General features: G+C 41.5%; 1 protein-coding gene across 2 annotated transcripts; it reads left to right on the top strand.

Annotated features, from left to right (window-relative positions):
• The first annotated feature begins 200 nt into the window (after positions 1 to 200).
• rxfp2a (relaxin family peptide receptor 2a) lies at positions 201 to 26,504 on the top strand. Of its 2 annotated transcripts, XM_028983132.1 has the most exons (19): positions 201 to 310; positions 801 to 1,153; positions 10,180 to 10,326; positions 10,426 to 10,503; positions 11,312 to 11,417; positions 11,620 to 11,691; positions 13,796 to 13,867; positions 14,499 to 14,570; positions 15,464 to 15,535; positions 16,571 to 16,645; positions 19,611 to 19,682; positions 21,098 to 21,169; positions 21,352 to 21,423; positions 21,512 to 21,583; positions 21,671 to 21,742; positions 21,857 to 22,086; positions 23,622 to 24,032; positions 24,613 to 24,831; positions 24,997 to 26,504. In XM_028983132.1, the coding sequence occupies exons 2-19, from the start codon at positions 1,063 to 1,065 to the stop codon at positions 25,257 to 25,259; spliced, it is 2,268 nt and encodes a 755-aa protein (XP_028838965.1). In that variant the 5' UTR covers positions 201 to 310; positions 801 to 1,062; the 3' UTR covers positions 25,260 to 26,504. The 2 variants fall into 2 exon arrangements, with proteins under 2 accessions (XP_028838965.1, XP_028838966.1); XM_028983133.1 differs by lacking the exon at positions 201 to 310 and having other exon boundaries at positions 783 to 1,153.
• Positions 26,505 to 27,805: the final 1,301 nt, after the last annotated feature.

The following is a 27,805-nucleotide window of genomic DNA, read 5'->3' as shown; positions in this document are numbered from 1 at the left end:
CAGGACACACAGGTTGTCTGTGAATGTTACTGTCCTCCCTGATTTTGGAAAATTCACCTTTGTGAGGTCACCGCTAAGTCTAGAGAAAAGTCACGTTACATACATGAGCTCAGAGAACAGTTGGGTTTTCTGCTGGCCGTGTAAAATGTCCAGAGGCGGGGCATGGTGAGGCAAGCAAATTCCACAGAGCAGGAGCGGCAGCACTGAAGGTTCCATTGCCAAAGGAACGCAGCCTGGTGTGAGCGATGGAGAGTAGTCCTTCGTCCATTGGAACCGAGGGCTCCTAGTTGGAGTGTAGAAGCAGCAACAGGTCAGATTTTTACCCCGGCGTGGAGGCATTTGTGGGTTAAGGAGTGGATTTCATGGGAGATATGGATGCCAGTGCAGGCGAATAACGGTTGACGCTGATGCTTTGTGTGAGTGACAACCCTGGCAGCTGAGTTTTGAACATACTGCAGCCTGTCAAGGACCAAACAACATCACAAGACAACAGACCAGAGCAGAAGTCACGAATGCATAGAAACATTTTTTTATCAATTAAATGAAAAAGCACAAAGGTTTTAAAGGGGAGGTGCTCTCAGATTTTCAATGGAACAAAAAGCTTCGTTTTGAACGAATGTTTATGGAAAATATGAACTACTAGCAAGAACTGTGCTAGATTATTAAAGGAAAAAAACGGCCCACCTGCAGATGCCTCAGATGCCTTTTTATTTGATTGTCCTTGACTGTAAGGTGGTAATGGTCCTAAATTCTTTTTCTTTTTTTTTTTTAATGAAATCCCCTTTCCTTATATTACACAGTTCGTTTTCTTGTCGAACCCAGCGCCCCTGTTTAAAAGAGACCGCGCGCGCGGTCGGAGATCCGAGCGGCGGGGACGCGCGTGCTGTGCGCGCGCCCGAGGCGCGCGGCGGCGAGACGCGAATCCGCGGCGGCGGCTGGTCGCGCTCCGCTCCGCTCCGCAGGTGATTGGACGGCGGCTCCGGGCTGGCCATGCCCCCCTTTTGAGGCGTCGTGCCGCACGTCGGGGCGCAGTGGGGACCGACGCGGGGACAAGCAGGGACCATGCGACCACGCAAACTTCCTGCCGCGGTTCTGGATGTGCCCGTCCTTGCGCTGCTCGTTGGAATTTGCGCGCTGGTGACACCAGTCCAAGGTAAATGACTTAATATTTTACACCATTTCACCTCTCTTAAAATATTGCACGTGCAACGGGTTTGTACACAGAAATGCAACTTGTGCAAAACCTCTAGTCCTGAATGCGCAGGATGTGAATCCTAGAAAGCAGCCGGTCCTCCCGATATTCCCGGCGACAAGTTCCCCGACAAAGTTGGTGGCAGATGAGAGGGCAGAGCTGATGTGAGGGGAACAGGCTGTTCTCCATTCACCGCCGCTGGTGACGTTTAAAGTGGTCTTCCAGAAAGGCAGGGTGGGCGTGGCGCCTGTGGCTAATAAAAGTTTTTTTTTTTTTTTATTATTTATTACCCTCTGGTTGGCTGTTGAAATGTCTTGGATGCGTTTATTATTGAGCTCTTGGGAAGGACTGGAAGATCTGTGCTGCTCTGTGGACGTTGGGAATGAAAGCGGGGGTCTAAACACGACCTTGTGAGGAATGCATCATGATTTATTTGCCCAGTCTCTTGAACAGTAAGGGTGTGAATAAATCACGAAGTATTCCCCTTGATTTGTATGACTGGGTAATATGTGTGTTTATTGAGAAACAGGAGAGCAAGAATAAAATTACTACAAAATCTACATTTTTGTTTCTGTTTTGCACTGGTGTCCTGCTGAAGTAACTGCTGATTTCAAGCAGTTGCATTAAATTGCTCTTTTATGGAACAAATTAATGGTGCTTGTCCCCCCATGTCAAAAATCCATAAAGTAAAAAAAAAAAAAAAAATTATTATTACCCCAATCTGAAAACTATCTGGACATATTGTTCTGGTGAGATCTTCAGTGTTGCTTTTGCCAGTATGCTGCTGTGAAACCGTGACTTGTTAATGAGCTACATGACAATTTAATGTCTGTAAGTAAGAACTAATTAAGGAACCAGTGGAGGCTCTTCCCAGCAAAAAAACCTGCAGGACAGACACGGACATTTTCATGTACGTCTATGTCTGAATGAAAAGCCATGGAGGAATAAGCGTGTCGTCTTCACCATGCCAGCAGCACGCTTCTCAGCAGCAGCATCTTGCCCTCAGCCACCCGCTCGCTTTATTTAGGTGACAGATCCTCCTGACCAGTGAACATCTGCCTGGCTCTTCCTCGACTGACTTTCCAGATGCTCACAGTCCCGTCACCATTTGGCTGCGATCTGTCCCCCGGCTGCTGCTCGGGATGGTAATTAGTGAGTAGGACGCTTGATGTCTTTTAGCAATTATCCTAAGTATAATCTTTGCATTAATTTTTTTTTACGTAGCAGTAAGTAGTTCTTGGATGATCATATCAACGATTGGGACATTGAGGCGTTAGGTCGTTGTAGGAATGTTGGATGTGTGTCCCTGGACAAGCACTTCCTTCAGAGACCCCTTCGGGTTCCCTGGGACCCGGCTGCATGTGAGAACAGGACAGGCAGAGGGAGAGCGCTTCAGAACGAAGCTCGGCTTGTTCGGAGATCAACGCTGAAGCTGCTTAAAATGCAAAGGGATCCTGTGCAAATTGTAAATGTTCCTTTTGTTTTCGAATTGGCTTAGTTTAAGTACAACCAGCTCCGTCTGGAGGATCCAGCCATAATATTTCAATGCTGCGACTGCCTCAGCATGCTTTTCCCAGTTTAATTAAGACAGTCAGTGTTAGCACTTGTGCAGGAATAGAACAAATAGCGAGACTGTCCAATCAAATGAAAGGATTAGACTTCATAATGCTCAGGGAAATACATAATTTCCCCCAAAATCTTTCACTTGAAATTCTGGCTTGTTGAGAAAGGTCTTGTTAGGTCTAGAGAGTTTGAATGAATGACCAGTGGGCCTAGTGGGTAAGACACTCGTCTGTGAACCAGGAGACCCAGGTTCAAATCCCACTTACTACCATTGTGTCCCTGAGCAAGACACTTAACCCTAAGTTGCTCCAGGGGGGGACTGTCCCTGTAACTACTGATTGTAAGTCGCTCTGGATAAGGGCGTCTGATAAATGCTGTAAATGAACATATTTGAAATGCCAATCCTGCATTAACTTAGATAATAAGGTAATAATAAATGAGAAATAATAAATGAGTCCGTCCCTAATGACAAGCCCAATCTTATTCCCTGCATTTACATTCAAAGCTACATAAGGTTAAGTGCATTGCTCAGTGGCACGAGCAAGATTTGGGCTTGAAAAAAAAGAGTTGGGGCTTGAACTCGCGGCTCTGAGCTCTCTCATTTGTTGAGCTCGGGGGGTTCCTGCTCTCTCAGTCCTGTTCCGCAGAAGATTCCTCTTATAATACTCTTTTTTTGAGAAAGAAACATCAAGTGACAATATGTGTTAGTGATGTTGTTTGACAGATGAATCAATAGAATGTCGATCAGTCTAAAACCAAATCAATGTCAATGAAGAATATTTTACAATAATCTACTGCCTCAATCGTTGATATGATCGTCCAAGAACTGCTTACTGCTACGTAAAAAAAATAAGAAAGAATGTAAAGATTGTATTTAATGATGTATATCCCACGACAATCTGATGTAAAACTTGACATAAACCAACGTGTGGCATCAGTATTAATTGAATGATTAAACTGTGGGCTGCCCGGTTGACTCTGTCCTCCCACTTGTCACCCACTTGTTGCTCAAAAGCTAATGCACGGGGTGAAAAAAGGGTTCACCTGTCATTATAGTGCTTCCTCTAACTGGTAACAGGAGGCGGTACTGGGTGTAAGCAGACCAATTAGTAGCTATTGACTGGACAGCGCGAAAAAACAGCAGCAACACTGCAGGGAGGGGAGGGGAGGGCGGGGCCGCCAGCTGACACCGCGCATGGTGCCATGCGTCAAGCTCCCTTTCAGAGTGCACGTGCCTCTGAGACGTTCTCCGGTTCCAATTATCCCACTGTGCTCTGGGTAATCTTCGTGAAGCTGCGAGGTGGCGGCGGACGGATCACGCCGTTCCTCGCCTCGCCTCGCCGGCCTGTCAGCCTGTATCAGAGCTGTTTGTTGGACTCCCAGCAGGGCCGTAAAACACCCATAAATTTGGATGAAGATCACTGAGCAATAAAATGCACTTGTAAATCAGATTTGAAGACGGCAAGTGTCACCAAAGTGCTGTTCACACGTAATCAGAACAAATGGATGCAAAGACAGAAGACACAGGGACAGAAATACAACAAAGTCACGATGAATAAAATGGAACTGAAATATGATGCGGTTGAGGCAGATACACATCGCTAACATCCTTTTATCCTGAGCTAAATGCCAAAGAGCAGGACTGTTTTTAATAGTAGGATAAAAAAAAAGTGATTAAGATCAACCCGAGAGAGGGGAAAACAGTGTCAGGCATGAATTATTAATATTTAGTAGAAGCATAAATGTTCATAAATGCCACTTGTAAATGTACACCAGTTTCCAAAGCAGTATAGCATTGAAGTGTTTAATTACACTGAAATGATAATTGCTACAAACATGCCAAAAAGGTTTCAAACAAAAATTCTTGAAAGCAAGATTCATTTTGGCCACAGACTCTTGCCGTCTGTCCTAACTCACATTTATAGACAGAGAAAGAGAGATGGACCGTTATTATTCAACATAAAAAATTCTTTTTGTGACTGTTACTCATTGTTCCATTCACACCTAATGCTCGCCTGCAATCATAGCTGTATTTCATTGTAACACAGTGTGGGTGGGCCAGGAAACAGCATTACATTAATCCATATCCGGGGGCACACTGGTATGAATCACAAAAATACAGGAAATGCACATGCACTGCAGAAGAAGCTGAAAAATCGAGTAACGTGCATGTCGTTTATGGGTAGTGAATGAGTATTTTTCCCCCCCAGGATCATTTAATGCACAAGCATCCGCAAAAGCCCACAGTGACCTGTCAGTGATCATTTAATAATGTTTTTAGGCTCGTGCTACTCATTACGCCTGCACGCCTTCTTCTGACTGATTCCTTAAATATCTTACTTGGACGTTCTACTATCAGATTTTTTAAACAATTATTAAACAGCAAAAGAAGCAAGAAACTGGTACAAGATGCTGGTACATTACTGTTAAAGGGACCTGCCTAAAAACAGAATGAATAAAAGGAATGAGAGTCCAAAAAGAAATCAAGCAGGCACACTGTCTTATTTAGGGCCTTACATAAAACCAAATGCGTCACTTTGAAAATAAAGAACTCAGTGACACATTTAAGAGCAGAGAAATATTAATACAGATCCACTCAGGCCACCCGCACTTTCCATGACCATAAACATAAAAAAGTGCCGGAGTCGTGAATCTTGCACGGAGTGGCCGCGGCGCAAGCCGCTATTGAGTATTTAGTGTCACCACCGTAAACTGTATTATTCTGAAACAAAACAAAATAAAACTCACTGTCAAGACCTTGCAATAATAAAAAAAAAAGATTAGCAACCGGAAATTGACAACTGGACTATCAGAAATAATCCCTAAAGAATAAGGATGAGGAGCACCTAATATTAGCTCACCGATTTAGCCCAATGCTAACGATTTGGGGCTTAATTGATTTCTTTTCGCAGCGTTGTAAACGTACCGACCCCAAGGCTTTTCATTACGCTCTAAGTGGAACAAAGCTCTCAGTGCTGCATTGTGATGGAACACAGAGAAGCTTGAGAGCAGACAGATCCTTTACCAATGTCACATCAAATACGTCTTCTGTGGTTCTGGAGGTGAATGGAAACAAGCTGCTTCGGCTGAGCTTCAGGCTACTTCACTTCCAGCACCATAAACTCACATCCATCACAATCAGTGTTCTGCTAAAAGCTAATGTACCGAAAAAAACATCCCTCGAATAATGTTTTCATATAATGATCAGCCATAACATTAGGATAAGCGAATAATATCGCTAATAGCGTCTCTACAGTGGCTGTGGGTGGGATGTATAAAGCAGCAAGTGAACATTTTATCACTATGATAAAGTGTAAGAATTTTAGCTACTATGGCAAGGACTTACTTGTGTTGGCTAGACAGCAGGGCCAGAGCATATCTGGTCTTCATTCATCAGGACCTTCCAACAATGGTCAGAGAAAGGAAAACCTGTGAAATGGGGAGTGGAGGCTGGCCCAAGTTGTCCCATCCATTTGTATCTTAAATTGGGTGTGTGAAAGGTGTGACGTCTGTTGAATCGTGTTTTCCATGGCACCAGGATGCACTGTTGGGGAGAATGCAGGCCCATTGCTGGCAGTGTGAGGCTTTGGCCAATGTTCTTCTGGGAACTGTTGTGTCCAGCTATTCATGAGTAGGTACCATTAGGTACCAGCTAAACATTATTGCTGATTAAATACACCCCTTCATGAATACACTATGATGGACAATGCAGGACAAGGCACCCTACCACACTGCAAGAATGGTTCAAAAATTGTTTGAGAGACACAATGTCTACTTGGGGTGTCTACTTGGCCTCTGAAATCTGTAGATCTCATTTTAAAAAAATGTTGGATGTGCAGGAAAATCAAGTCTGATTGATGGAGGCATCACCTGGCTACTAAAAGGATGTAATACTGATGGGTTGGTATCAAATGTCTCTGTATTTGTAGAGGTCTCAGGTTGCTTTATTGGCGAATGAGGACCTACTCAATATTTGGCAGGTAGTTATAATGTTATGAACAAATGCTGAAGTACATGTATAATGTTGAGATTTCTGAACATGTTGATGGGAAATTAGGTCCATCAGTGACTTCCACTGATATTAGTTTTTGATTCATGTTGGTTATGTTAAATAGCCATAAATGTAAGAGTATTGAGATCTCTTAACAACCTTTGCAATGCTTCCCCTTCAAACTCAGGAGGTATGCAGATTCTGGAAAGTGCTGCTGAAGAACTTCCTGATAGAGAAAACTTGTGCATGTTTTTCCCTTGACCTTGACTTTCCTGGTTTTTGACCTGAGACTGAAGAGACCTGAAACATCCTCAGTTGAATTGTGTTTTGGAAAGACTTCCTTCTGCCTTGTATCTGAGGTCAAGTTTGGATCAAGCCAAGCCATTTCATGCCAAGATATTCTAAATGTTGCTCTGAGCAAATGTAGGCTTCTCTCACTGTTGCTCAAAACCATTTGAACAGTTTGGTGACCTTTAATCATTCCTTATAAATATAATTATCATTATCGTTTCCATTTTGACAGGAAGGGTTGTTTTCACCATACATAAATGCCAGAGTGTGTGTATGTGCGTGATCTTGAATGGTACAGAACAATTGTGCTGGCTTGTGTCAAGGGGTTTTCAAAGCTTAAGATGCACATTTTCCTTTGATTGGTCTGTAGCAATTGTTCAGCGTTCTGGAAACCATTCATGGGCTGGTAACAGAAATATTAGTGTCACGATTGCTGGACATGGCGAGTAAGAATGACGCATACGCACAATGTCATAAGACAGGGGTTTAATACATGGCAGACAAGACAAGGGAAACATCACCAAACAACGAGCCGACGGCAAACAGACACAAACAGGATTGCTTTATACAACTATACACAGGTGATAACAATCAGGAAACATTACACAAGACCAACATGAAACTCTGGACCCGGAGTAACCCCTGCCGGACCGGATCATGACAATTAGTCTTTTGCAGTTATACATGTAATTTCAGACAGGACAATAGTCAGATGTGTGTATTGCAGAGTATGATTTGATTTGACAGGTGAAAAAAGTACACAAAACTACATAACTTCAGTCTTCGACTGCCTGAAGGATGAACCAAGAGCTAAAAGAGACACATTAAATGGAAAGACCACTTAGTTTGAAGCTCGGGACAAATACCACAGACAATAGGAATGGGCACAAAAAACCAAGGCAGAAAAGTCGCAAACTGGTGGCAGGAGGGAGGGAGGATAGACAAAAAGTGTAGAACAATTTAAACAAGTTAAATTCTGGGAAGTGATGGGTGATGTGACCATGGTGATCAAGAATCTGTCAGCAGTGGTAACTAGGGGGTAAAAAATAATGAATTGTGTCTGACTCGGAAGGATACAGAAGGTTTGCATTAATTATTTTTGAAGGGTTGAATTGATGACTGACTGTAAAAGCCATTCAATTTACACAGTGACTATAAATGAATTGTATGATTTTTCTTGGGAATGCTTTTTCAAAAGTTTTTGAACATTTATTATGTATTTTCAAACTGTTGATGGGAATGTTCTATCATCAACAATGCCTTTTTGGAGAAAATAAATATTCTTTGATTGGGGTAACCCAAGTCAGTACATTAAGTAGTTACAACTACAGGATAATTTCACACACTAAAAGCAAGATGTACACCTTGTGCTTTAGGCTTTTAGTGAATTATTTAGTGCACCTCTAAGTGCGGATTGTAGACTTACTGCTTTATTATGAGGTCAGCATTGCTGGGATAGTATAGGATAGCTCTCAAAGTTATTTGAACATTCTTATCTAAAATATTTATAAAAGTTCTCAGCAGATATCAGACACTTAACCCTATGCTTCATTTCATTATTCAATACATTTGTCACTTTTTGTACACTTCCAGAGACCTAAGAACAGAACAAAGCAGGTAAATGGGTGTAGATCAGTTGCTCCCCTATGCTCTTGGGAAAGAAATACAGTAAAATAGTATAGGTATATCTGATATAGCATTTTTACTTAGAACATTTAAACAATTTATACAGTACAGGCAAAATGTTTGGACATACCTTCTCATTCAATGTTTTTTCTTTATTTTCATGACAATTTACATTGGTAGATTCTCACTGAAGGCATAAAAACAATGAATGAACACATGTGGAGTTATGTACTTAACAAAAAAGGTGAAATAACTGAAAACATGTTTTATATTCTAATTTCTTCAAAATAGCCGCCCTTTGCTCTGATTACTGCTTTGCACACTCTTGGCATTCTCTCGATGAGTTTCAAGAGGTCGTCACCTTTCCAACAGTCTTGAAGGAGTTCCCAGAGGTGTTTAGCACTTGTTGGCCCCTTTGCCTTCACTCTGCGGTCCAGCTCACCCCAAACCATCTGGATTGGGTTCAGGTCCGGTGTCTGTGGAGGCCAGGTCTCCACTTTTTGTACATAACTCCACATGTGTTCATTCATAGTTTTGATGCCTTCAGTGAGAATCTACCTGTATGTATATTGTATTAAACAGCTATGTAATATAATATTGGCCTATTAATTATATTCAAATTAAAATTTTATTTGTCACATACACAGTCATACATGGTATGATATGCGGTGAAATGCTTTTGCGACTGCTATAGACCTCAATATTGCAAATGTTTCCTGATCGCAGCAGAGAGACCAGTCCATTGTTGGGGTGGCTGAGGTCCTTCACCTTTCTTCCTGGCCCAGGTTCAGCACCGCTTGCTGTAGATCGATTGAAGGTCAGGGAGCTTGGTGCGTTCGGCTGATCGAACCACCCTCTGTAGGGCTTGCCTGTCCTGCATGGTGCTGGTCCCGAACCAGGTTGGATTGTTTCCTGTCAGGATGCTCTCTATGGTGCAGGAGTAGAAGTTTTGGAAGGCAGTCTAAAGTCTATCAGGCGTCTAAGATGGTAGAGTCGCTGCCGGGCCTTTTTCACCATTGTGTTGATATGACAGGGCCATGACAGGTCCTGCATGATGTAAACATCGAGGTATTGGAAGCTGTCCACTCTCTCCACTGGGCTCCTGTTGATGACAGTATATTGTTGCTTATTTAGAGTATTTTTAATTAATTAATTCTGAATATTAAAATGTCAAATGCCAGGAATGTGTAATATCAGCCTAGATTCGCTATTCCCTGCTCACTTTGGCACAGGTACTCTCATTTTTCACCTCCAATGTCCAGTCCATTAGCTTTTCATGATAGAATCGTAATATCTTATTGAACAGATTTAGCACTTTAGTCAGTTGCTTTAGATAAAGTGTCTGTCAATTGAAAGTAATGAATGTGATTTTTCATTATACCAAATACATTTCAGAGCATTGTGACCTTGACCACATTAAATGGTTGCTCACGTTCGGAATGATAATATCCTTTTCCATGGGCCAAATGAATCCGTTTTAATTGCCCATTTCGATTCTCTGTCTTCTTCTTTCCAGCTGCATCTTTAGTAGCCAGCAGGGTGGCAACAGATGGTTGCCCTCTGGGACAGTTTCCCTGCGGGAACATGAGTGTATGCCTACCCCAGGTGCTTCAGTGCAACGGCCACAAAGACTGCAAGAACGGGGCGGACGAGGACCATTGTGGTACGTGAAGAAAGTGTGTGTATGAGCATTCATAATTGTGTTATTTTCAACACACTCACTCACTTTATTTCTCTTTATTCCATATGTGATTTTTTTCAGGGGACAACAGTGGGTGGGCAGACATTTTTGACCGCACTATTACGAAAGTAGACCCAAAGGATCCTCAGAATGATTGCTGTAAGTGACATCTGTTCTATCCCTAAGGTGTTTTTTTAATTATATTTTTGTATTTGTATAAATACAAGGGGAATGGGAGGGCAGCTTATCAGGTTTGAGGAAACAAAGTGCTGCAGACTAGTTTTACTTTGTACTAGATGTGCAGAAGAAGCTCTACAACAATGCATCAAATGGTAACATTTATCTCTATTACTGTACATGGTTCCTTATAAATAAAATAAAGCAAATAAAAAAAGAGTTGATTATATTAGTGAACAAGCCCCTCTCTTAGTGTGCAGTATCGTGTCTATAGCAAAAAATTATTTTCTTTTATTAAACTGACAACCAGTTAACAATTAGTCAATTAGAGAAGAACTATTTATGTACATTTATTTATTTTAGATCTTCACATTCCTTTGATGATTTTAGCTTATTGGACAGTTTTAAACAAACAGAAAAAAAATCACTGGACATCACAGGAAATTTCAAGCCGATTTCTGTCCTTATATTAATGAGGCCTCTGTGTGTACTCTTTTGCATTGATAAACAATGAGAATAATGAGAAGGGAGAAGGTTTTACTAGTAAAGGGGATTTGGAAACATCCATCCATCATTGTACCCAGGAGCAAACAAACATGGACAATGGACAATCAGGGTTTAGCATCACCAAAAGATTTAGACTGCAGGGAACCAGACTCGGATTATCCTGCCCATAAATCTTACTGATGTTTGCCGGCTGGGCACAACATGTAACAGAAATAAAATACCGTTCAAAACACAGGAAAGTTCTTAAAACCGTGTTAATTAATGTTGTTTTGTCCTTGTGCAGATCTGCAGCAGTACCCTGAGCACTGTGACTGCACTAAAACTGAGGTGGAGTGTGTGCAGGTGAACCTTTCTGCGGTTCCACTGGTTTCACCCAACGTCACTTGGCTGTGAGTACTGCTGTTCTGCCAATCATCTGTATTTGCAGCTTGCTATTTGTTTAGCATCTGAAACCCGCCAACTGGTCCCTGCAGTCATAATTAATGCCTTATTTGCAGCGTTTTGCTTGTAACCCCCCCCCCCCCCCCCCCCCCCCCCCCCCCCCAGAGTCATTACATGTGTGTCACACGCAGCCTTGTCTTTGATGAACAGGTCTTTGAAAAGCAATGCCATAAGGGAGCTTTCGGCCGGGATCTTCTCCAAATACCCCGACCTCCAGAGACTGTGAGTGTCAGCAGACTCTGTGCTTCTTTTCGTCTTTCATGTGAAAATAGACCAATCCGTTTATAATGGTCTCCTGTTGGAGAACTAGGATCATCCTGGGCAAAGTTTTGCCTTGGATGAGAAACCTGCTGGTTTATGTGTCTTCTCATTTGCTTTGAGTTACCATGTGTGGAGCAAGGTACCACAGGAACATAAAATTAATCAAGAGATTAATGACCCATTATGCATTTCATATTGCAGTGAACAATACCATATATGAGGTGAATTGAGATAAATCCCTGGTTTAATCTAGATTGATCTAAATCATGCTTATGAAATTAATTATGGCTTCCTCATGCTAACCATCTACAGACCTAAAGAGCAGAGAATTTAGCTAACAGACAGCAAATATTTGCATGGCATAAAAAATGTATTCAAGAAAAATCTATTTTGGGCAGAGTAGCAAAAGGCACATTCTTACTGTTGTACTTTGTTTGACTTGCTACTGTTTGTACTGGATACACAGGTTCCTCTGTGCAAAGAAATAATCCCAGGGCGGTTTTCAGGGGCCACCGAGACGGTTTTATTAGTAATGGGGATTTTTGCAAAGATCTGTCCATTTACTTTTGAGAGCAAAAACAATCCAGATAAAATTGCTAAATAAATTTATAATCACCAGTCGCCTGAACTGCAGACCCCTAGACTGTAAAAGAAAAGTGCAGCACCAGAAGAAGACCTGCATGTGAAAAACTACATCCTTAGGAATTTTATGCATCCATGATATGCATCAGTGTTGAATTACTCTGAAACCCTTGGCTGCTTTCATTGGAATGCTTCTGATCCAACAATGATTATTATTTTCTGCGCCACCGAGAACCTAATTTTTTTTCTTGTCACTGAATGCAATATGCTGATGACAGCTTTTTCGTGGCCTTTTTCCGGGTGAGGCTGTTCACTTCTTGTTGATGTCAGATGAGAACTTGTTCTGATGCGTCAGAAGACGCAGAAATGTGTTTATTTTCATCATGTCTTCTGCACTCCTCCATCAGTGCGTTACATGCCTGTTCTTTCACTGCAGAGAGCGAGAGAGAGCTTGGAGACTTGGGGTTTAGGTTAGACATAAAATCTGCACTGACTGAGCCTTGTGAGCCTTGTGGTTAGCAAGACCTGAGATCACCCATAGTGTGCATTTTAATTTATCCCAAATTATCGATTTATCGTCACAGTGTTGTGAAATCTAAAAAAATCTGGAACTGGAACCAGTGGAACTTTTGGTTATATTTTTGTTCCAAATTCACTCACACACTCACAGCTACAGTCAATTTATAGCCGGCAATCCACCTAACGTACATGCCTTTGAATGGCAGGAGGAAACTGGAGAACCCAGAGAGAATGCACGCCAACATGGGGAGAGCATGCAATCTCACAGACACAAGGTCTGAGCTGAGAGTCAAAGTCACAACCTTGTCAAATTTGTTAAATTAATGACAAAATTGTTTGCATTGTTTTTAATTCAGTGTAAATGTGTGTGTGTGTGTGTGTATATATATATATAGATATAAAACACTGAGGTACATTTAATATGCTTTGATATAAGCCTTGATTTAAAGCTCATTACTACATTATCAAATGTTCATTTCTCACAATGATAGATAAATCGCTGTTATGTTAATTTTTTATTTTTTCAGGGTGGTACGAACAGATTTTTCAGGGTGTTTATGAACCTAAAAGAAAGGAAAGAAATCTGGATTTGAACAATAATTGGCTGAGGTATCCAGAGGGGTATAACCAGAGGGACATTTCAATGACATTATTTATTTTTATTATTTACATTAAGAAATGAGTAATAAATGTTTATCATGTTAAAAAAAAAGTTCATTTGAAATAAAGTGCTAATTGAAATTTCTTAGCAAATCTGAACTGGAAAATAATATTTCCTCTGGCAGTAGAACAAGCTCATGAAGCGCTTTAATTTGATACCCATATCTCCATTTTGTCCCTCTCTTTCTCAGAGGTTCTGTTGTGTTAGAAGCTCCAGTTTAATGCGTTACCTCAAGCGCCCTGAGTTCACTGAGCCGAGAGAATCGCTGCCAACCGAGAGAACCAACTGTGTCTCTTTTGACAGGTTCCTGCAGAACAACACCATACAGATGGTGTCGAGCTGGGCCTTCAGTGGACTGCACAAGCTGAGGAGACTGTGAGTCAGACAGTCACTGCCTTACTTTATCCCACGTGGTGAGAATGAAAGAGAATGAACCCATTTGATGCTTTTGTGCCAGGAATCGATTCTGTCTCATTTGACATCAGCTTTTTGCCCCGAGTGATTTTGTGCCCAATTACGTTCTGTTGGACATGAAAGTATATGCACAATTGTAAAAACACACATCCAAATATATGAATACATAAACACACACAAACACAATTTGTGTGGGTTTGTGTTTTAGAACAATCTAAACATTTATCATTAAACATAGCTGAATAATTGTTTTGCTCCTTTGCGTGTCTGAGTTATTTGTCTTCTGGGTAAAGAGACTGATAAGGTAGTGACAAATTAAAATTGAATTTATTATATGGACTTTGGCAATATTCCCCCTTATCTCCTCTCAGCCCCTCCCCAACTGCATCTATGCAGTAGCGCCTTCATTTTCAGAATCATCATTTCATCATTTGAGTCCTTTAATTAAACTGTTGATGGGATGTTTGCTGGGTAAATGAGTCTAGTGTGAATCTAGTCTTCTTGCTGATACGTTTGGTCCTTTAAAGAGAAGAAAAATAATTTTGTGTTTGTGTGGGATTAAGGGTAAAATAATTAATTTTTTCATGCTCAGGTTCCTCAGCCAGAATCGCATCACCTCACTGAGTCCTGGTGTCTTCTCTGATCTTCATAAGCTGCGCTGGCTGTGAGTACAAACAGGCGGAGTGGTAATGTTCCAAAGCGACATTATTATGTCTCGCCAGCACCCTGTTCAGCAGCGAGGAGGAATTCAGGCCATTTGCTGCTGTGCCAGTGGTCTGTTATCGGGTCACAGGAGATGTACAGTACGTGATAAGAAGTTCAGAAGACTTATGATGATGGTCTAGGCTTCTTCTTGCTTTGAAAAGTTCTCTGCAAGACAGACCCCGCGAAGGTCACCACAGAGGCATTTACTGTGACAAATATTGTACATTTTTCTTTCACCGGAACAGCTTGGTCTTTGTAGGCTTCTCACAATATTCTGTTAAAAACAGCCTTAAACCAATATTCATTTCAGTTCATCGCATAATTACAATTCATTGTTCCTATGATCTGACAGGGTGGGAAATCCATAATCCATCTGTCCATTGGCATTAATGAGATCTATTCATCTAACTCCAACTGTCAGTTTTGAGAAAAGCCACAGAAAATATGGACAAACAAAATATTGTAGCTTGTTAGACCTGCACATGTATTCAGAGGCTCAATTTTCGGTGTTTGTGTAAAGAAATTTAGAATTTTTGATGAATCTACATCAACCTTGTGACAGTTTGCAGGGCTAGCTAAAATAGTTTTTAGTTATACCCTTTAGTTATACTTTAGTTAAACCCTTGTTACAGTGAGGGACATCTGATAAAGACCTACAAAATTGGAAAATAGTCCGTTTTTCAGGCTTCTGATTTACCAGCATGGCAAACTGGTTAGTTTTTTTTGGCCTATGTGCAGATAGGAGTTTTTTTCCCCCTTAAAATAAAGTCACTGTGGCCTTAAATTAAATTTTTGAAAATCTCTGAGAGTACACTTACGTTTGACATTGTAAAATATGTGCTTTGATTTTAGAATCTTGGATCACAATCCACTCCGGATTGTCTCCCAGGACACTTTTGCTGGCCTCAAGTCTTTAACTTTCCTGTAAGTATCACTTCTGGATATTCTCTCTTTCGATACGTGGCACTACATTTCAATGACTTGAGCAGCTTTCAATCTTACTTTGTGCTTTCCCTCATCTAATTAAAAATATTAAGCATTAATATAAATATTGTTTTATTACATATGTCAGTGGTTGAAGGAAATGACATTTGCTGAAAGGGACAATTGACATTTACATTCTTGGCATTTAACAGATGCCCTTATTCAGAGTGACTTACAATCAGTAGTTAGAGGGACAGTCCCCCTGAAGACACTCAGGGTTAAGTGTCTTACTCAGGGACACAATGGTAGTAAGTGGATCTTGGACCAATAACTTTGTCGTCTTCTGTTTCTGAGGTAATTGAGTTACCCACTAGGTTACAACCACCCCACTATGATGACATAAGATATGATCAATACCTGAACCAAAAAGATTCCACAATTTATTATGCAGTTCTTGATGTCTTTGTCGGGGATTTATATAGCATTTTTCTTTTTTGAGTAAAAATAACATTCGTATCTGCCTGACAGCCTTTTCTTCAATGGAATCATTCTGTTCCATTCGCACCTTTCATATTACTAATTTATTTTTCATTATTCCATTTCTTCCTTCTTTCGTGCTCACCTGCATGGCCAGTCAGAAAGCACTCAGACAGATATCAGACTGGCTGCGCTTCAGACAGAATATGAGAATGTGAGCACGCCCACATTCTTCCTTTACCTTCAAAGCTGCCAAACGGAATGTCCCACTTTTTTCAACATCCCCCATAGAATGGCACCGTGGCGCTTTCTAGACGCTTGTGAGTCATGTGTGGCTTAATTTGATTCTCAGCTGTGGGATCCCCTCATGAGAAGTGGGTGGCTGCACGTCTCCAGTGAAAAGTGGTTTTCCACAGAGATTCAGCTCTTCTTTCTCATTTCATCTCATCTCTTTGCGGGGCAGACTTTTGTGCACATTTGAACATGATAAACATTTATTAATAATTTCTTAATGTAAATAATAAAAATAAATAATTTAATGTCTGTGTGATCTCCCAGGTCTTTGGTGAACACGTCTCTTGTGGAGCTACCTGAACTCAGCCTGTGCTACCACATGCCATCCCTCAGCTGGCTGTAAGTAGTAAATATCTACCTACTTGGCAGTAATGAGGGTGCTTACCTTTAAACCTCCAATCATGTCTTATGGTGGACATATTATGGCTTTTAGATGTAAAAAAAAAGGACTTTAGTCATTACTCATTTCGATTGATTCACAGTGCATCATTCCATTCACTTGGATTTCCTTGCTGATATGTTGTGAGCACTTAGGACTCTATTTCGGTAATGTAAGGTGCATTTTCCACCTCGCCTTGCACTGTCCGCCCAGGGCTTTGCTGTTTTCTGGAGGAACGTATCTGATTTTGTGTTTAAGAAATACACAGGAGCATGATGCTTGAGATGGACACAAACGCGATAACATGGCAGATGCATTAAGTGGTAGATAGGATTCTTTTCTTCAGTCCTTTTCTGTTCTACGAATCATTTTAACCAAATAATGAAATTATATACAGTTGTGTTGTATCCCCTAATTTACACCAATGGCATACATTTACAGTTCATGCTTTGGTGAAGTGATTTGCTTTTGGTCTGCTTTCCTCGGTGCATATGTCATTATAACAGCAATACAGCATTGTATTTTACCCCCACCTTTTAAGAGTGAAGTGATCTGCTTTTCTCATTGATTTCCGCCATAAACATTCCTCTGAATAATAAAGAGAGTTAACACAGGCTACAACAAAATAACTTGACAGATTTTGGCACACCCATAAAGGTCATTTGTGCCTGTGTCTGGACACCAAATGTAGGGCCCTTGGTTAGAAGTTGGTGAACGTGCCGAGTATATATTTTTTGTGCTGGCTTCGCCTCATTAAAATATAGCTCAATTTTAAGTAGTTAGAATGGAATTTAGTGCTACATTGGCAACATCAGGCATGTTTGAGTGGCCTGTCTGACTTGAATATGGCTGTGACGTTTGAAGATATGTTTACACAAGGGCACTTCCTGTTTGGAAGCACAATGTTTACCACAGTGGTGCCACAACTGACCTCAAAGCTATGGACAGTGGAGCAGATAACGATGGCGGTGATCCCCAAGTCACATGATCACTTTTATTGGCTTGATGTTTCGTTTTCTACATTTCCTCTCTCTATTTATAGCCCCTGTAGCCATTACTGTCAACAACAAATAAATACATTTTTAATGAGCCAATGAATAAGACAAACTGTATTACAGTTCAGTAATGAGCGAAGGCCCGGATCTGATGCCCACGCTAATACTTTATTTGAAACACGTCCCGCTAATGGTGTGTGTTCATTAAACAGGCGGTGTGGGTTATGTGTGGAATGTTAAATGGGAAATTGGTGTTTGATCCTGAAACAAAGAGAATCACCTCATCAAGAGATTAATAATTGTAGTCCCCAAACGCAACTCCGACTCCAGCCTGAGATTAATTATGGCAAAATGTTCATTTGTGCATGATAATCAAGAATGACGGTTAATCCATAACTCTGACTGCTGGAGGTATTCATTGCGGAGCCACCATTTATTAATTTATCATTGGCCGAGCTACCATATACTGTATAGAGCATGTTTCACTCGCTTTCACCAAGCAGTCCTAGTCTTCCCAGCCTTATTACGGGGAGAGTGTGAACTACATACAGTGCAGAAAGGGACGGTCTGAAATTGACAGTGTTCTGTAATCTGGGAACTATGGGTGGTGTGTCTGCAGGGTTAGTGTGTGTCCAGACAGTTAGTTGTCTGGACACAACACACACACACACACACACACACACACACACACACACACACACAACCTACAAACAAGCAAGGATTAACGGAATTTCACAGACAACCAAAAGTGAATGAATAGTTTATAATGGGATCCATATTAATGTTATCAAATGACTTAACAAACAATTTCACATAGCTTCTTTTCAGTACTCATGTATTCATGAATGCAGTAGGTGGGTGACATGAGTCAACAGAAGAGACAGTGGGATACTTCTAATATAATTCTCAGGAAATGAATTCTTCAGTGATGTGGGGTTATTATTGTGATTTTCTTAACATCACCAGCCACCCTGCATGATTAAGCTCTCTACAGATGGTGAATGTGAAGATAAATCTCTTCATTTGAGTCCACTGATGGACTGAGTTCTCATTTGTTTTGGCAAAGCGATAATAGTTCAATTTTTTTCTGTCCCCCTCGACTTTTACTAAATGCTCTGTGGGCTTCATCAGCGCATGCAAATTTTTTCTGCCCAGCAGCCCTACATTAAAGGTTAGAGTTCTCTCGACCACCAAATTTCATAATTTCCACTGTTGTGACTAGTTCTTTTCTACACTTATTGGAGTAAGTGCAAAAGAAAATAAATACAGGGCTGGCAGTGCCGGCCGCATTGTCATGTCCCTTCGCAATCCTCATGTCAGCCTTGATGAGTGCTCTATTACACAAGAAAAAAATGCCATCTGCTTGTTGACAAACCCCTGAGCTGAGATCTTCATTAACTATGCAATTGCAGGCCGTCTGTTTGGTTTATTTATTTAATATTTGTTTTGACAGCGTGTCACTCATGTAGCTCAAAATGCTGTGCTGGGGCTTTGAGCACATGGCAGGATTTTGCAGTCGGGGGCCACAGCCAAAGGGCCCATGCTCATGGACCTCGGTAATTTTATTACTGCTGTTAAAGTGAATGCCAGTAGGTCCAGAGCTATTAAGATTGTATCTCTGCAATGTTTCTCCTCTCACAAGCCGCTGACAAGCTCTGCCAGTAGCAGTTACATTCTAGCTGATTGAATTTAGTCCCATGCTTGCTTGTGCCAAGCTAATGGGGAACATTCCAAGAGCATTTCATAATGCGTAAAGAGCTGACATTCTAACTATGACGTCTTTCCGGGAGCAATGGAATGTCTACAGGCATTTAATAATAGAAAACTTCCCCAGAAGTGTTTCATTGCAAAAGCTCAAGAATTTTCTCCTACTGTTGTCCCTTTGCTGCTTGTAATGGAGTTTTTTTTTTCTCTCGCTCTCATCTCTCAGTGATTTGGCAGAAAACCACCTCAAGACAATCGGCTACTCTACCCTGATAACCTGCAGTGAGCTGACCGCACTGTGAGTACTCTTTACCTGGTCTGCAGCCCCCCTCAACCCCGATGCTCTGTATGCTCTTATCTACAGCGTCTATGAGGACATTGCTGTGTGGAAACGTATTTTTTTTTAAGCAGATAGATGATGGACGGAGTTTGAATGGTGGAGGTAATGAACCTTGGGGCACAGACACTGCTGCAGTCTCATGCTGTTATATGTAGGCTCTCTTTAGAAACCTCTCCAAGACCCTCGTCTCCAGGCGCGTCAAAGAACATGTTTAGCATGCATTATTATGGTCGATAGCATCGATTTTTTTCTCTCCAGCCTTCTCCTAAAAGTTTCTTTTCTTTAGATTATTAATCTTTAGATTATTCATCTTTTTCTTCCATGGTTCCATTTTTATTAAAATTATTGCATTGTTCTCCACCGATAAAACCAGCTTTTTAAAGAACGGAAACTCATATTTTACAAAATGCAAAGCCATTCAGCAAATGTGTTGGGGAACGTATCGCAGAGCGGCTTTGAGTCTTGTCTGTATCGAAGGTGAACAGGTTGGACTGGGTCAGAACACAGGAAAAATAGTCTGTTCCATTTTTGTAGGACTAAACGTTCCAGGACTGCCACATTTCACACATTGAAAATATAGATTTTTTAAAACTCATGTCGGGTCACCACCTACCGATGTGTGATCAGCTGTGTGATCAGTAGAGGTCAAATTAGCTAATAATGAAATATAAATGAAGTGGAGTGGCATGTTCATGAACGTAACTTTTGCGGGCCTTCTGTATATCAGCGTCAAAGGACAGAAACTGTACAAAGTCCCTTTGTAAATTCAGTGAGGAAAATCAGGTTTTATTTGCCTTACAAATTGTGTGTGTGTCTCAGCGATAAAGAGCCATGCTGAACATTTTTTTTTTACTGCTGTAGGCACATATGAGTTATTGTCTGTAAGGATTTTGCTCTGGGGGGGGGGTGCCCAGGACTGATTGTGTCCTCAGGAAGCCACCGCAGACTGATAGACGATGGCTGCGTCACGGTCCCTTTGTGCGGGCAGACCGTGGGCTCTAATAGGCTGGAACAACTCCTGTTCACACTCCCCTGCCACAGGGCCTGTTCATCATTACACATCCCATTGTCCACTGCAAAGCAGGCAGAAAACTCCATACACGTGTGTGTGTGTGTGTTTGTGAAGGAGAAAGGCACTCGCTGTGTGTGTAAAGGTCAGCATGCCCCAAGTAAAAAAGATAGTATTAGGATGCTCTGTCCTATATATCTCTCTTCAGATGTGCTGTCCCAAATGAAAGTCGTGCTGCGCGTGTTTTGTCTGCGCAGGGCGTTTCCTTTTCGTCCCTTTCGTGTCTAGATGTGCCGTATGCCAAAGTAAGTGCGTCTTTTTGCATCAGTTTGTTTATTCACCGCCAACTGTCTGTCCTGTACAGGACACTGCGTGACAACCAACTCAAGATTCTTCCAGAAAACACGTTCCAGTCACTCAGGGTTCTGGCGGAACTGTACGTGGTCCAACAACAAGCAAAACATGCAATACAACACCACATACAGAGTAAATGGAATGTAAGGTACCACAGTGCTATATGGTGTAGCGCACTTTAGTCAATTAGAAAAACATGCAGGGTTTCAAAATATCAGCATTTTCTCTCACTTGTTGTTTGTATCATGGTATTCTCTTCTTCAGTGATTTGTCATCCAATGGGATTTCAGAACTCCCCGACAGAACATTCAAGAGCTTAACATCACTTTTGAAGCTGTGAGTCTCTCCCCTGCTGACTGCAATGTCCAGATACGCTGACTTTAATAGGCAGCAGTTGCATTTAACTGTTATTTGTTTGTTGCAGAAATATTTCCCACAACCCCCTGCTCCACATCAACTCGGCTCACTTTGATCGTCTGATTCACTTGGAGTCTCTGTGAGTTCAATTATTTTTTTGGAAAAGATGACATCTGCGTTTGTGTTGAAATAGTCATATGTATATCTTTAATAAATCTTTTAATAGAGGTTTGGAGGGTATAGAGATTCCAGACATCCACACTAAGATGTTTCTTCCAATGAGGAATCTTTCTCACATGTACGTCTTCTTCTCTGTCTAATCTGACTTTTGTCAAAAATTCTGATGCTTTACTGTTGTAAGCAATTTTAAAACATCATTTATTGTTATTATTTTTTTGTTGCTGTTGTCTAGATACTTTAAAGATTTCCAGTACTGCTCCTATGCGCCACATGTGCGGACGTGTAAGCCCAACACAGATGGGATCTCGTCCTTCGAGAACCTGCTGGCCAACCTCGTCCTGCGGGTGTCCGTCTGGGTCATGGCCTTTATTACTTGCTTTGGGAATCTCTTTGTCATCGGGATGCGCTCCCTCATTCGCGCCGAGAACAACCTGCATGCTGCGTGCATCAAAGTGCTGTGCTGTGAGTCGTCCACTCATTCTGCAAAGAAATCACAGAGCCACAGGTCCAGTCCTGACCTGAGATGCCCTTCCATATGCAGTCCAGATGTCATGATCCAACAGGATTATTCGGATTACCATTTTAGTGTTTAATCTTGTTATAGCATGTGTTTTGTAATAATATTTTAGTGAAGACCAAATGTCCAATCATTTAGGACAACTTCAAAAGCTGAAAATAGCTTATTTACCAAATATAATCATTTACATTTACATGTATGTAATAATAATTACATAGTGATTACATTTACATATAATCACTTTTAAAGATTACTGTGGTGAAGGTCCTATAGCTGCCATGGTCTTGTCCCTCATGTCCCTCATACATAAGACAGTTTGACAGCTGGACTTGAGATCTGGTAGGTGAAGAACTTGATGCCAAGCCCGTAAGCAGCGTGATATTTCATTTTTTTGTATTACGAGCTGTAGAGAAATAGGGAAATGATTTTTGGCCATCAGCAGAATCACTATAAAACGGAGGAAACGGGTGCATTTTACTCTGGATCTGGGTCTCCAGTTACCATTATTTCCATAAAAACACATTTGCCTTGTCAATAGAACAGAGTTGTTTAAACCGCAATGTACCCAAATGTAATACTACATCCAATTTTATATTTGTCTGCTAAGTACAATGCAGTTTTGACAAAAGTTATTTTAATCTAGAATCAGTCCAGACGTATCAGCCCACGTTTTTCTCACACTTCATTGGTTCCAGCAGAATCAAACGTCATGCGTGAGAGATCCAAAAGTGGCTCTGGTCTACCTCTATAAATCCAGTATTCTGTCAATATCAAACCAGCCCACTCAGATCCTCATCTGAAAGGAGCCTGGCAGTTTATTTCTCATTCAACATTTTGAGCCCAGTTCGGCCTACACCATGGTAAGAAGAATTTGAGGTTGAAGGTTGATTGTTTCTTGTGTGAACATGGTTAAACACAGCACCAGATATACTGATACTGATGAGCCATATGTGCCAATCCTTTACTGTTTACTGTTTTTGTGAGTAATTGTTGAAAAAAAGGTCACATAATTTCTTGTGTCATTTCTTACATATTGTGACAGAATGCTGTTTTGGAGACCCAGGAGAGGAAAGATCGTCTAGTGTGTGTCCCTCTTTCACCAATCAGTTGCATAGTGTGAATTCTTATCACTGGATCAGAGAAAGTTGTGAAAGTCAGAAAGTTGTGTAGTGTGAGCTGTTCAGGGATCAGATGACTTTGAAAGTTCAGATGACTTTGAAAGCCTTAGAGAGCCCAGGTGTCTTGAGAGCATCATGCCATTTTGTTTTGCTTTGATACCAATTGTGCTTTTTAGTAAAAGTCTGCAGCAAATGTCAGTGCTGTATAAGTAAGAGATGGTGCTCACCCCCTTTGTAAATTGGTTGAAAGCCTCCTGTGTATGCTCTGTATGTATACTGCTATTACCACTGTAAAGATGGAGGCATTAAGAACAGAGGATCCCTGTTTTCCACATAGGTTCATGGTCACTTCCTTGTTCTAGGTGCAGACTGCCTGATGGGTGTGTACCTGTTCTTCGTGGGGGTGTTTGACGTGAAGTTCCGCGGCGAGTATAATCGCAATGCCCTGAACTGGATGGAGAGTCCAGAGTGCCGTACCATCGGCTTCTTGGCCATGCTGTCCACCGAAGTGTCCGTGCTGCTCCTGACGTACCTGACCTTGGAGAAGTTCCTGGTCATCGTCTTCCCCTTCAGTCACCTGCGACCGGGGAAGCTGCAGACGTGCCTGGTGCTGGCCTCCATCTGGGTGCTTGGCTTCGTGATTGCAGTTGTGCCTCTGCTCAATGAAGACTTATTTGGGAACTACTATGGGCGTAACGGCGTCTGCTTCCCGCTGCATTCAGATAGGCTTGAGAAGCCCACAGCTAAAGGGTATTCTACAGGGATATTCCTGGGTGAGTGAAGGAGCTTTAGTTCAAATTTCAAGTGAAACAGTGAACTGAAATTCTGCATTGATCACCATCTGGTGCAAGACGCAGAAGTGTGAGCGGGATATAATTTGGAAATTAAAAATCAGAATATAATTTGCTGAATTGTTTTAATGCTTGGGTGAAGTGGGTTACAGGCTCATCCCAAACATGTGCTGCTTTAGAAAGCAGAACTTTTCTCAAGACTTTTCTCAGTGGTGGAATAATCACCCTAACTAGACCCAGAAGTCTTGCTGATTCAAACCAGTTCCAATTCCTGTTAGTTGTTCCTCCTTAGTGCTTAGTGGAAATTGTCCTGACGGTATATAGGGTTATGCTGCAGTTAGAAGGAGACAAGAAATCTAATATGCTTTTAAGAATGTGCTTGTGTGACAGGTATGACAAGAATACCCTTCAGCCTCAACAGATCTTTCTTTCAAAGCCATTCCTAGGGACAGTTCACTAGCCTTGCAATAAAAAAGGGTTTTTAAACAGGAAAGAGCACAGATGGATAGCATGCGTGTAGGAGTTTATTGGCGTGTACTGATATTTGACTCGTCCCCTTTAGGTTTGAACTTGGTGGCCTTCCTGGTGATTGTCTTGTCCTACTCCAGTATGTTTTACTCCATCTACAAGACAGGCATCAATGCCACGGACCTCCGCAGTAGGCTCCACAGAGATGTGGCGGTGGCCAACCGCTTCTTCTTCATCGTGTTCTCAGACGCCCTCTGCTGGATCCCCATATTCCTGGTGAAGATCCTGTCCTTGTTGCAGGTGGAGATACCAGGCAAGAGAAAGCAGTAGAAATGGCAGGATGTGAAAATTTTGATAATTTTCTATACTGAACATACAAATGTTCCTGAACATTAATGTTTTTAAGGAAAGGTCAAATTAAATGCTGTAAAATTCAGGAAACTCAAGCCTATTGCTAAAACTTTTCTGTTCTGGACAGACACCATAAACTCTTGGGTAGTGATCTTCGTGCTGCCCATCAACAGCGCCCTGAACCCCATCCTCTACACCCTGACCACCAGCTTCTTCCGGGAGCAGGTGGAACTTCTGCTGTGCCGCTGGCAACACCGCTCCACCCTGAAGGAGCGCAAGAGCCTCACCAGCTCCACCATCTGCATGGAGTCCTCACGTCACACCATTTACCACCCCAAAGTCTACCTGCCGCGTCTGTCTGCTCATGACATGGATACGCGATATGGGTGACGAGGATCAGCATGCTTGTTTTGCACCCACTGTTCTCTGGACTCTCTGGAAGTGACCTTAAAGGGTGACCTTAAAGTGTTTGCCAGCATTCGGAAGCACCGTGCCTGCATCTCATTCTATTATGAACGGAGTGTGGACTGTCCAGATGACCTCCAGCCCTCTCACAGTAACCTCCATCTGCTTTTCTAGTCCATGTCCAAGCTTCGGGACACAATACAGCCCAAAGGAGTCAAAGCTGTTTTTTCCTGACGAAAGGGGGTGTTTAAAGTACATGTTTACATGGGAGGATTCTCTAAATGGACGTAGCATTTGTAGCCTGTGATTACAAAGTAATCCAAATGGCATTTGAATAGGTTTCTTGTCTGTTTTATGTATTTGTATTTACAAAGGTATTACTTAAGAGTATGTCAATGATTATAACTGTTTTTTTGTATGTTTATTTATGACCGTACTGCACTTTCTAAATGAATCTCTAATATTTTTTTTTACACAAACATCTTTTGCAAAGATATTATTTACTTTATGCATAAAGCTTACATTCAGTTTCCTTTTTCTACTACAGAAGATTCTTACAGTTTTTATTACCCTAAAGCAGTTATTACTCACATGGGTTCCTGTCAGACTTGCCACAGCAGACGCTGCTGGAACATCAAGCATCTTTTTCTTGTGCCACTGTGCACGTGCCACTTTGTGAAAAAAAAAAAATCACTGTGGGAGTCCTCAATTCCCACACTGACAATGGCAAGCACAGGAATGCTTGCTTACTGGCGTGATTGTGCATTTACATGAAATAAAGTTAGAATGCACACATAACTATCCATATCTCTGAAAAGTCTCCATAATGTATATGGTAAATAATTCTCATATGAAAATGAATGAACTGAATAATTTAAAATATGACTGACAAGTCCATTTAGTTACTGCAACCTTTTTGCCTTTTCATTACATTATTTGCTCTCTCATTTTTTGTCTCCCTCTACTGTTCATTTTTTTACTTTTTGTAAATGAACACAAAAAATTGTTGGGCAAATTGTTTAGCCAAACTGTTTATTTTATGTAGCTGAACTTCAGTGACTAAATATCTCAAATATTTACTTAACAAGGTTTAAACCTGTTCACCATGGTCCAGGGAGGAATATTATTTCTCACTGCTGTAGAATGAATGACAATAAAACACACTCGACCACTTGATTGTACAGAGAAAATGAACCCTTTACCTGGATCTCTGCATGGGTGATACTTACAATGTGTACAATACTTTTCATTATTAAACAAATGCCTTGGGCAATTCAGGCTCAGATGTCTCTTTTATCTGAGTTGTGAGTTGAACAGCCTGCTTGAGCAGCCTCCTGAAGACAGTCATGAGACATTTAAACTAAGCTGATCTCATGGTCTGGATTGCTATACAAGCTTTCCCAATACAACATGCACGCCCGGCCCTAACAAGATTTTAGGTGGCGCAGTAAATTTCAGTTAGTGAAGTGAAATTGAAAAGATTGTCAATGTGATATACTGCAGCACAGCACACAGCACAGTGTCCGTGGAGCAGTGTGTGGGGACGGTGCTTTGCTCAGTGGCACCTTGGTGGCTCGGGATTCGAACCGGCAACCTTCTGGATTCCAGTATTTCAGTATTACTGTTGTCTTTCACAAGTTTTTATTCCTCTTCATTTTTTCCCCTAACCTGAGCATTTAGGATATTTAGGATATGTTGAGCTTGCTGTTTTTCTTAGGTGACCGAAGCAAGGTTTTTCCATGTTCTTAAGGAACATATCACATTATGTAAAATGTTGCTGAGCAGCATCAGTTATGCCATAAAGACTTGCATTTTCCTGAAATCTGGTGCCAAACTCACCTGACCTGCAACATTTATCACACAAAATTAGATGTGAGACATCTATTTTTTTAAATAAATAAACAGAATCACACAATCTGAACAAGTAAAAAAGAACATCCAGATTTGTTCACACACGGTTTTGCAATTACATTGCAAAACACTGAGTGCTGTGCTGCAGTGTTTCACAATCACTTCACTTTCACTTCACAATTAAACATTTACTCTGATCAATTGTAATATATGGCCCAGCGCTAATCAGAAGGTTGTCGGTTCGAATCCCGATCTGCCAAGGTGCCACTGAGCAAAGCACCGTCCCCACACACTGTGCCCCGGGCGCCTGTCATGGCTGCCCACTGCTCACTCTGGGGGATGGGTTAAATGCAGAGGACAAATTTCAATGTGTGTACCGTGTGCTGTGTATCACAAGTGACAATCACTTCACTTTCACTAAAAGTATATAAAAAATAAGACCGAGGCAGCATTCATAGTTTTTGCCCAGTATATCTGTGTTACTTTCCATTGTTTTATTGACTGCGGAGCGGCAGAAATCACGGCACCCCAGACTGTGCACCTGAGCATCCTTTATGAACAGGTGTTCAGTGGGAAAGGGGGCGGGCACATTTCTGACGGACGCACAGCTCCACCAATCGCAAGACCTCAATGCGCTCGTGTCGAGTAAAGACCGAAGCCGATTGGTTGCTATGGGCGGA

The sequence above is a fragment of the Denticeps clupeoides genome, chromosome 6, assembly GCF_900700375.1.
Source record: "Denticeps clupeoides chromosome 6, fDenClu1.1, whole genome shotgun sequence".
In the NCBI taxonomy this organism is placed as follows: domain Eukaryota; kingdom Metazoa; phylum Chordata; class Actinopteri; order Clupeiformes; family Denticipitidae; genus Denticeps; species Denticeps clupeoides.
The sequence above is the reverse complement of the archived record's forward strand: the minus strand, read 5'-3'. Positions and strand labels throughout refer to the sequence as shown.

What these genes read in the sequence shown, in the direction of transcription:
- rxfp2a (XM_028983132.1), top strand. Translation starts at nt 1,063, where the DNA reads ATGCGACCACGCAAACTTCCTGCCGCGGTTCTGGATGTGCCCGTCCTT. An exon ending in TACCCCGACCTCCAGAGACT is followed by an intron (nt 11,692 to 13,795) that starts GTGAGTGTCAGC and finishes CTCTTTTGACAG; the next exon opens with GTTCCTGCAGAACAACACCA. An exon ending in CTTCATAAGCTGCGCTGGCT is followed by an intron (nt 14,571 to 15,463) that starts GTGAGTACAAAC and finishes CTTTGATTTTAG; the next exon opens with AATCTTGGATCACAATCCAC.